At 42.8% G+C, this 10506-nt stretch overlaps 1 protein-coding gene across 1 annotated transcript in view; it reads right to left on the minus strand.

Moving 5' to 3' along the window:
- The window catches only part of LOC134792637 (stalled ribosome sensor GCN1), a 50607-nt gene extending 45318 nt beyond the window's left edge, over positions 1-5289 (minus strand). The window contains exons 1-10 of the mRNA XM_063763890.1: positions 5201-5289; positions 5023-5125; positions 4496-4691; positions 3941-4124; positions 3086-3247; positions 2374-2626; positions 2010-2188; positions 1661-1858; positions 806-967; positions 204-360 (exon numbers count right to left, since the gene is read on the minus strand). Of these exons, the coding sequence (XP_063619960.1) occupies positions 204-360; positions 806-967; positions 1661-1858; positions 2010-2188; positions 2374-2626; positions 3086-3247; positions 3941-4124; positions 4496-4691; positions 5023-5125; positions 5201-5215 (1609 nt within the window). The 5' untranslated portion in view covers positions 5216-5289. The remainder of the gene's footprint in view (positions 1-203; positions 361-805; positions 968-1660; positions 1859-2009; positions 2189-2373; positions 2627-3085; positions 3248-3940; positions 4125-4495; positions 4692-5022; positions 5126-5200) is intronic.
- Positions 5290-10506: the final 5217 nt, after the last annotated feature.

Raw genomic sequence — 10506 nt, forward strand, 5'->3', positions numbered from 1 at the left:
CCTGGATAAATGTGATACGCTCAGAAGAAAGTTTGGAGCTTCGAAGCTTACTATGGAGCTAGGTCGTTTAGTGTAAGACTATACCATAACATTTAGTACGCCTTTGTACCTTTATTTCTGTAAATTTTATGTAAATCTGTGTTGTGTACAATAAAGTGATTACTATTACAACGACTAATTTCTTACGAAGTAAATGTGCTTACCGTCATCAGCGGCGGCAGTGAGCGCTCGGTCATGTAGTAGCACGTGTTTGTCTGGATGTGTGAGCGCTACCCACGATGGTTGTGAAGGAAGTTCACGCGCTGAATCCAGGAGAACTAGTGCCAGCATCGCGCATGCGCCCTCGTGGACTACCGGGTGCTGGAACAATTAATACATTGAGGTATCGTGCACCGTTTTACACATGGACGTTTTAAATGTCAGGATGGCCGTGTTGCAAAAAAGACTAAACTATTTTCCGACTCGGCCATCCTTATATTACATTTCTAAATGCACACCAAGTTAAAACATACCTGTAGCGGTTGATGAGTTGCCTAGCCACTGCCTGTACTAGCGGTGGTCGTAAAGCTTGTTCTTACGCAGTTGGAAGCCGCAGCGCGGCAAGTGCGCGCGAGAAGGCACTTACTCGCACGCCAACTGTCGCGTTCTTAGCTGACCGTACTTTTTTTACCAACATTGAGATATACCGGATCACACGCGGACGAGTCAAATATCAGGATGGCCGTGTCGGAGAGTTCATAAACGATTTCAGTATGTTTTTTATTTTTAGTTTCATAATAGAAGTGTGTCTAGGTGTTATCTATACCTGTAGCGGTTGCTGAGCTGCCTTAGCGACAGCCTGAACTAGCGGTGGTCGTAGAGTCTGCTCCTGCGCAGGTGAAGCCGCGGCGCAGCGCAGTGCGCGCGCCAGTAGACACAGGCTAGCTACTCGCACGCCTACTGTCGCGTTCTTGGATGACTGAATTTTCTGAATACAAAAAATACATTTCAATTCACACAAAAAATACAAATCAAATAAGAGATATGTAAACACAATCAATACAGGTACCCAAATATTTCCTGATGTTATTGATATTGTATGAAAATCAAACCAAACAAATCTAAATTTGCGTCAAGTATGAACTTTAAGTGCTAAAAATATACAAGTTACTATGTATCAAGTCAGTAACACAGTGAAATATATCGAAACACATTTTTATTCTTATATTCTCTTATTTATAAATACGTAAATACGTGGGTTGCAATACATTTGGGCATAGTTTTTTTTTTTTTTTTTTTTTTTTTTATGAAATAGGAGGCAAACGAGCATACGGATCACCTGATGGTAAGCGATTACCGCCGCCCATGGACACCCGCAACACCAGAAGGGTTGCAAGCGCGTTGCCGGCCTTTAAGATGGGAGTACGCTCTTTTCTTGAAGGTTTGTAGGTCGTATCGGTCCGGAAATACCGCTGGCGACAGTTCATTCCACAGTTTGGCTGTGCGAGGCAGGAAGTTTCTGGAGAAACGCACAGTTGAGGACTGCCAACCATCTGTCACTATTAGCTGCTGACTGGACCATCATCGACACAGTTAAACCATCCTAAACCATACAGTAATCTATTTTTTTATGTAGGATATTTTATGCAGGAGAAGTTTATGTAGGAAAAAGGACAAGTACCGTGTATAGGTCCAACAGCGGCACCGGTAGTGGCGGCTCTGCGCTCCGCGCCCAAGCTTGTGCTGCGTCCAGAGCGGCTACCAGCGTCCTCTCATGAGATTCACTCTCTAACACGCGCGCTAGACCGGCACAAGCCGACTTTAGCAGGGTGCTTCGTGTGGCCGCGGGCACGTTGAGCGCTGTTAGTGTGGACACGCCCTGAAAACAAAAGCACACAGTTGTACAGCAAAAGGCCTGTGCACACCGGGTGCGTGTGTGTCGACGTGCGTACACATCGAGCCTTCATAGAGCATCGAGAATAATACCCGTACAAATAAAGCATTCTCGAATATCGTAACTTTAAACTCACATTGAGTACTGCAATTTTGTCCTCGCTGGAAGTCAATTTTCCGCTGGCCCCGTGATACTCCGCAAATGCATGTTTGAGCAGGTCTTCAGCAGCCTTCGGATCGGAGCAGCGTTGTGCGAGACGCTCGAGCGCGCGTAGGGCTTCGCCGCGCACCCACTCGTCCTTTGAGTGCACATTCACTGGGGAAATAATGTAAAAGTTTTAATTTTGATATGGATAAATTATAAAAATAATATAAGACTGTCTGAAGATTCAAATCCCTACGCTTAACTCAGAGGTCGTACACTAAACCGCATCTATATCAGTCGTAGCATTTTGGAGACAGGTAGTTAATATAGGTCGATATATTTGAACCTGCACTTACCAATCAAATTCTTCCCAATATCAACTGCTATCCCATCCAAATCCACATTCAGATTAGCAAAGACCTCGCCTACAGCCTCTATGATGGTCTCCGGGCTTCGCAGCATGCCCTTATGTAGAGCTGGTAGAAGTGTTTCATAGACTTCGGAGTGATCCAATAGGTGGAGTAGGTCGGTGCAGCCAGCGATGTAGGCGGCGTTGGGCCGGGCTTTTACGCTGATCAGGCTTTTGGTGAAGCTTTCTAGCATTTTGGCCTGGGGAAAAAGTTTTCACTTATTCTAGTAGGATGGATCAGGATCATATAATAGTAAACACTTTTATTTAGGATGTGGTGTAGTATAAGGGGAGCCTTAGCCGCACATGAAATGGACTATAGTTTTTTTTTTAAATCTCGCCAAGATGAACAAATGAAAGGCAGGGCACTACCTACTTTTCTCGGATAGGTTTGTCTCATATTCAAACCTGTGTGGTGATTGGCATAGGATTAGTAAAGTTAGGGCTGAGGGGTAAAAGCTAGTGAGTCTTGGTTGCCAATTTTACATGAAATGTTTTTGGTGGGTGGGTGTGACAATGGCGGCCAATTTTCGAACCCAAACTTGCCACTTGGCACTTTCAAATAATGTGTTTTAGTGTTCCCTCTTAGTGGCATACTGAAACGTATTGTCTCACTGAAATGTTTGAATTATATTCGAAATTTTGCTATGCAAATATACCTTATGTGGTATGACAAGCGTGGTGTCCCCAGTGAGCGCGGCGTGGCGGCAAAGGGCCGAGAAGGCTACGGTGATGTGTGGGCCGCTTTCTGACGCTTGAGATAACAGGACCTCGGGCCACTTGGCTAGCTTGCTGCCAATGGCCAACCAGGATGTATGCAGCTGTGGAAAGAGCAAGCTATCGAACATTGGCTCGCGCGGCAGCCGCGCGCAATGGATACCGGGCTGCCGCGCGCGCCAACTCGATCATTGGCGCGCGAGCCACGCGCCGCGCATAGAACCATTCAGTGTCGGTGTTTCGACGCGCGGCAAAGAAATGTTCGCGCGCAGTTGGGACGGGTGCGTATATATTTCAGTTGGCTCGCGCGGCCGCACATGGATAATGAAAAGTGTCGTACTTTAATTGAATTATAGGGCACTAAACAGTTTCTATGGAACAGTAAATGTAGTGATTATCGCAACAGATCATTTTTCTATTTGGCTATACTTCGTTCCGAATAATTAATTTTTGTGATATAATGTGGTCGATCGTCGGATCGCCTGCCGCGCGCGGCCGCCGCGCATAAGTTCAAGAAGGTGCCGAAATTGGCTCGCGAGCCAAAATACAGGTTTGCCGCGGTCGAACATTGCTCGCGCGGCCGCCGCGCAATATCGAGACGCGCCTTTAGAGTGCTCGTGCTATGAGCATTATAGCGCCCATGGCGAAAAACTGTGATTACTTGAACAAATGACAGTTTCTTAGTACTACTTACTATACTTAATTTTTTTAGCATTAGAAAGAAGGTAAGTGAGGGTTTGACGTGACTTTGTATTGAAAAATAAATAGCAGCTAAGAGCTTTTTATCCAATAGATACCTTAGAGAAAGCCTTGTCATTCTGCCTCTTATCTCCGCCAGCGATGACAACTGCCAGCAGGTTGGCCTGCGCCAGCACCAGGGAAGGGTAGTCCACTCCATCCTCTTCTGTGCCTTTGAGTGCCCCTTCCACCAGCACAGTGGACCAGCGCAGTGCATACAGCCCGCTCTGACATGTGCTTTTACTAAACAATACAAGGTTTATGATGATAAACAAAATTTAAAAATTTGACTACTATAAAGTATTATGTCCTTAAATAAATCCGTCCGTAAAAGTCTAAATGAGGTGAAAAGTTTATGCTCAGATTTGGTTATCTGTTTTACTGACCTGTGTTTTTATTTCCAATATTAAATTTGCAGTTAGTTAGTAGGCTTCTTCACATGGTAAGATTATAGTGAGCTATGGAGCAGATATTAACAGTCATACTCATCCCAAAACTTGCCAAGGCAAATGTAAATTTCGATATGCCAAAACAAAGATTAAAAGATCTATGGGAGACCTTTTTATAGAGCTCTGGGTGGCTAGATTACAATGTAGATAAATAACACAACTTACGATGAAGCAGTATTCCTCAGTTGCTCCGAGACCTCCAGGAGCACAGGCAGCAAGCTTCTCAGAGTCCATTCCCGGTGATTAGAAGCTAGGTAGGCGAGCAAACTCTTTACGTAGGACTGGGAGGTGGAATCCCGGTACCGGTGTAGCGTGAGCATGAGCACTCGGCAGACATAGCGGACTGCTGGCTCTGTGATGCCTAATTACCAAGAAAAAAGTTACAATGCATGTTTCTTCAATTGAATAATATTTTTAAACACAACTGAACAAATAAACATCAATTTAACATTAAAAATGATTCCAGCCACTTGTTGCCCATTGCATAATAACATCTGCGAGTTTAGTGCAAGCAAGTTATTTACATATACTGCGTTAACTTGCAACTTACAAGCTACGAAAATAGAATACTAGATCAATAAGCTCCGCCAACCACAACCTAAAACGTCAATACTTTATGATGTTTTTAAAAAAGTAATTTATGAATGTGGTGTTTGAGGATGTTAAGAATGTGGTATGTTGTTTCTACAAACCTTCTGTTGATAAAACATCCTGAATTTCCTTCACTACTTCACGACGACCCTTCAAACTTGCGGTCTGGATTTTAAAGGATATGTCCTTCAATTTCTTTTGAACCTGTTAACAAAGTTATAGGTGAAGATCCGAAGTATTGTATTACTTGATTAATAAGCACATGTAAATTGAAATTACCTCGGAATCTGCCATTTTCTATGCACATTCACTAAAATCCACACACGTCTTCATGCGGTGAAAATGGGTAGAACTGTCAAACGGTGTACCACAGAGTATCAAAAATATATTTTTTCAAAGTAAAGTTTGCTACACACTGCTTTAATGAATATCGATATTTTTTTAACTCACTTTATTCTGTAAGGCCCCATTCATTCGGCAGCTTTTTCAACGCGCGTTAAAAAAGCGTTTGAATGACACAAATGGAGACCCATGTATGTATTCACACGACAGCGGTGGCGCTTTTTATCAAGCGTTGTTGGATTTTCGACTTTAAGCCTTGGTCGTTAAATCGAATTTAGAGTACGGACAGATTCAAGCGCTTTTTTAACGCGCGTTGAAAAAGCTGTCGTGCGAATGGGGGCTAAATATATCCTGAAAGTGGAGATGTTACAATTTTGTTACATTTAGATTGATAGCTTTACGCTGATGTATAAAATTTACATCATTTTGATTTACATCAAAATGGACATAGAGAACTGGCAGTGTCCGGAATATAGAATGGGGTTGGCAACTGTCAAAGGTTTGCCTAGATGGCGCCATCATAGCTTGCCCCTTTTTCTATGAGATTTGGCTTAAAGAGCTGGCATCCAGGGTATTAAAAAAACAAAAATTTGACACAATTCTAGGGATTGACGGGGCAAGCTATGATGGCGCCATCTGCTAAAAACTTCCACCGGCCAACCCCATTATCAAGCGGCTTTACTTATGACTGGAACAGCCTTACTGGCAAAAAATCCAAGATGCTAGGTCTGAGTTGAAAAATGTAAATAACGAAAGCCCGCTCCACACTCGTCCGCGAATCGAGCGTATTGTTAAGCCCCCTCCAGACTATGCGCGTGAATCGCGGGCGAAGCCGCGAACGCGAGTGTGGAGTCGATTTCGCTGTCTGCGAAAATCGACTCCATACTCGCGTTCGTGGCTTCGCGCCGCGATTCGCGCACGAGTGTGGAGGAGACTTTAAAGTAAATTTTGTAGTCGCAGTAAATTGACTGCCACCTGTCGAAGAATTAAAACTTTTAGAACGCCATTTGGCTTTGATCCTTGTTCTTTCACCGATATATATAGTTGGTCAAGCAGATCTTGTCAGTAGAATAAGGCGGCAAATTTGAAAAATGTAGGCGCGAAGGGATATCGTCTCATAGAAAATTTGAATTTCGCGCCTTTTTCTACTGACAAGATTTGCTTGACCATCTATATGTGTTAAATTTGTCAAATATTAAAAGGTGTCGCCATCTCGTCGATTATAGGCCAGAGGTATGGCGCTATCGCCAAATCGCTCGAAAATATGGCCTTAACCTTAGAAACGGCGTCGTCATTTTACAAACGTGAAACTAAAGGTGAAACGTTATACAAATTGCCAAAGCCAAATTGTAAAATAAAATAATTGTAAAAAGTCCGCATTTTGTAATAGTACATTATTGTCGAGGCTCGGAAGTAGCTACTTGCAGGCTGAGGATTCGTTTTAAACGGACGACCTTGGGAGTCCGTTTAATTGAATCCGAAGCCAGCAAGTAGCCTTCCAGCCGAGTCATATATAGTGCTTTTCTCAAAAATGGTGCAACAAATATAAATATAATAGGAATATTTTACAGAAGCAACGTTCTTACATATATATTTTCACAGAAAAAAGTAGAAACAATTGAAAAAGTTTGCTTTGCCGCCTTTTTATTTTTTAAATTTTAAAATAGAAGTGTATTTTTCTGCCGAAAATACGCCAAGCTATTTGAGGCAGCTAAATAGTCGCGATACCAACATTATAATAATTATTACTAATCATCTGTTTGGCTGTTTAATGGGCCTGTGCCTTCATTTGATATGGCCATTTAAACTTTTAAAAAGTTTGGAACTCGACAAATAATGGAATTTGTATGCAACATTGCAGTCCCAAAATCGAGACTGCAATGTTTTTAACTTTTTAATTTTTGACTGACCATAAACTCCGCACTTCGCGACCAAATTTTTATACGGCAACGTCGACTTTGCCGTCCATTTTTGAGAAAAATACTTTATGATTATCCCACTTCCCCACTTAGGGTCGGTTGCACCAAACTGTTCGTATCGTTAAAGAGTTCGCTAAATTTTTATGTATGGAAAGTTTCATAGTAAAGCGCCGGGGCGCGCCGGCTGACGTTGATCAGTCTGTCAAATGTGGTTGGTGCAACTGGCCCTTATACATTGACCTACAAAAAGTGCAAAGGTACCTAAGATACAAGTAAATGTTTACTTAGTTTAGGTAGGTATTGTTCGGTTGTTCTTAACTTGATCTTTACCTATTTTAAGTTGAATCCATGAATGTACTAGTATACAAGTATAAATTGTATAATTACTTACCATTGTATCAATCAAATTAGCATAAGTTTTAAATGAATAAAATATTATCTTATTAATCTTATTATGACATTAACAGCGCCGTTTGCAATTTGCCGCGGAATCTTGGTGGAATTAGTTCGTACGCGTGGCGCTGCACATCAAAACCATTTAAACTATGGAGTGTAGAAGCAAAGAAGTAAAGGAGAGCTATCTTTTGTTTGTTTGATTGTTGATTGTTTTCCTTACCTCTACTTTCCATAATTTAAACAATGAAAAACGCTGGGTGTCCATCAAATCTGGAGTTCGTGGGACCATAGAGAAATATAGTAAGACAAGAGTGCTCACTCCATACTAGGGAATGCAAATCGGTTATTTTTTGTATGGAAATAACCGCGGTTTCGGTTAATAACCGATAATTTCCATACAAAAAATAACCGAAAATAACCGATTTGCATTCCCTACTCCATACATCGTTTGGTACCAAAAAGACTATTATTTTCATAGTCCACATCTAGCATCGAGTAGCGGAATTATCAGTACTTTAAGTAATAGCCGTAGTAGAACTGTCAAGTGACAATAGATGTAGCACCGACCGGAAAGTCTAAATTAAATGTTGTTGAGCATTAGACTTTCCGGTACTCGATGCTAGATGTCGACTATAAAAATAATAGTCTTTTTGGTACCAAAACTGAGTGTATGTATGGAGTGAACAATCTATGTATTTTTTTTTCTATGGACGTACTTATTCAAGGCGCGAGGGGCGAGGGAGGCCTTTTGGATCTGGGTGGCTCCAGCGCTGCGGAAGAGCAGCCCTTCCGCCCTCGCGTGACGAAGCACGGCCACTAACATTCGGCTCCGTAGCTTCTTCTTGCTGGTCGCCTCCGGTGACCCATCGGTGACCAGCCTCAGCCGCTCGACTCGCTCGTAGTTCACGAAGAAGCTATTTGTAATCATCCTATGTGTGGGTTCACGTCATCAGCACTAAAATTTCGCCCGATCGTTAGGAAAAGTATCGTCACGCATCGTTGTCTAAACTGAGCAATTTGCTAGGAAATGCTGTTAAGTGTCCCTGCTCAACCTGTGAGTAGGAAATTTGACGCGACACGCCACGCGTGACCGTCACGTTATCTAGTCCAGTCAGTGAGGACAATTTCTCGAGAGACAGGTTTACTAGCAGTTGCTGAGAGTTGCTAGCAGTCTATTATTTTTCTATGTACCTAAGCTAAAAATCAAAGAACAGTAGTCACGATATACTTAAAAGGAACGATACATGGTCGTTGGAAACTAAAGCCTGACAAGATTATATGTGGCTTTCCAGCGTAGAAGCGTACTTTATGCTTCATCTGCAATAAGGACGTTTCTATTAGAATTTATGTTGATATTTTCTTTCTGTATTGGACCCTTTTATGTGGAAAGCCACATATTTGGCTTTGAGGTAGTTTAAAAATCGTCTTTATGACGCGTACTTATCTATGACGCGTATCTCAGCCATCGCCTCCCTCAACCCTGAACCTTCATTCGGGAAAGTGTGTGTGTGTGTAATTGTGTGGTTGTGTCATTCACATCGTCGAGCACCTTTCCTAATAGGGGGTATTACTGCAATGTTCTGCCGCCAAAGTGCAGCACTAGCTCTAGTAAGCCATAGAGTAACTTATACACACTGTGCCTTAAACTGTTTTTTGACAAGTTTTCACAGACAATAAAATATGACATTGATGCATCAAGGCGATTTGTTAACAAGGGCCTACCGGGAAACGCGAAAATCGAAATTTAGTTATCTACCTCTTTATCGCTCGAATAAGCAAGAGTGATAGAGAGATCTTGTTTCGCGGTAGACCCCCCAGATTGTGACGGATAGTGGTAGTGGCTCTATTGACTGGAGTAACTGCAGATTACCATGACTCGCGTGCGCAAAGGCATGCGCGTGCGGCGACAGTTTACACAATGGACGGAACTATTCACAAAAGCTATAGCGGTTATTACCACTACGCGGTCGCCGGACACTTTGTAGGGAGGCCGGTCAGGCCGGTCAACGGAAGCTACCACCCTAGTTAGCATCCTAACAGCAGTTTTCACAACACCGTTAAAGGAAAACTCAGTCCGGCCTCAGATAGAAATCCATGGTGTGTCCATGGTACACCGGCCCTCCTGTAAATAGGGAATATTACGCAAAACTCTGCCTGTAGAGGGCATCACTTGCTCAATCATATGGCCTACCGTGAAACACGACAATCGAAAGTTCTGGGCTATAACCGCGAAAATCGAAGTTCGCAAATTGCGGGCATCTTTCTCTGTCACTCTTATTACGCCTTCATTGGAGTAAAAGAGAAAGATCCCCGCAATCTGCGAATTTCGGTTTTCGCGGTAGCCCGGCGCCCCTCTGTTTCTGAGGGCCTACCGCGAACCACGTTCGACGTGTTGCCTCTTTGTCGCACTTGTACATTCGTACGTAAGTGTGACAGGGAGGCAAAACGTCGAACGTGGTTCGCGGTAGGCCCTCTGCTTCTCTATCACTCTTGCCTATTCGATCGATAGAGAGGCAGATAACGAAATTTCGATTTTCGCGTTTCGCAGTAGGCCACCTGTAAACAAACCGCCTTGATGCATCAATGTCATAGTGAAAACTTGTCAAAAAACTATTTAAGGCCTAGTATGGGCCTAGTATATTATATAAGTTACTCTATGGTTTACTAAACAAATCAGTGTTGCACTCTGGCGGCAGAACATTGCAGTAATACTCCCTATTGTTCCATAAACCTTTCGCAATTGTTCGCAATCGTTGATAATTTTATCTTTGTATAAATTTACGAATTTATAAAAGGTACTTAACTCGATACCGGTTAGTTTTATGAAATTATCTTAAGCCCCCTCCAGACTATGCGCGTGAATCGCGGGCGAAGCCGCGAATGCGTGTGGCGTCGATTTCGCAGATTGTTCACGCCTTCGCGCCTTGT

This window comes from Cydia splendana, chromosome 8, assembly GCF_910591565.1.
Source record: "Cydia splendana chromosome 8, ilCydSple1.2, whole genome shotgun sequence".
Lineage (NCBI taxonomy): Eukaryota > Metazoa > Arthropoda > Insecta > Lepidoptera > Tortricidae > Cydia > Cydia splendana.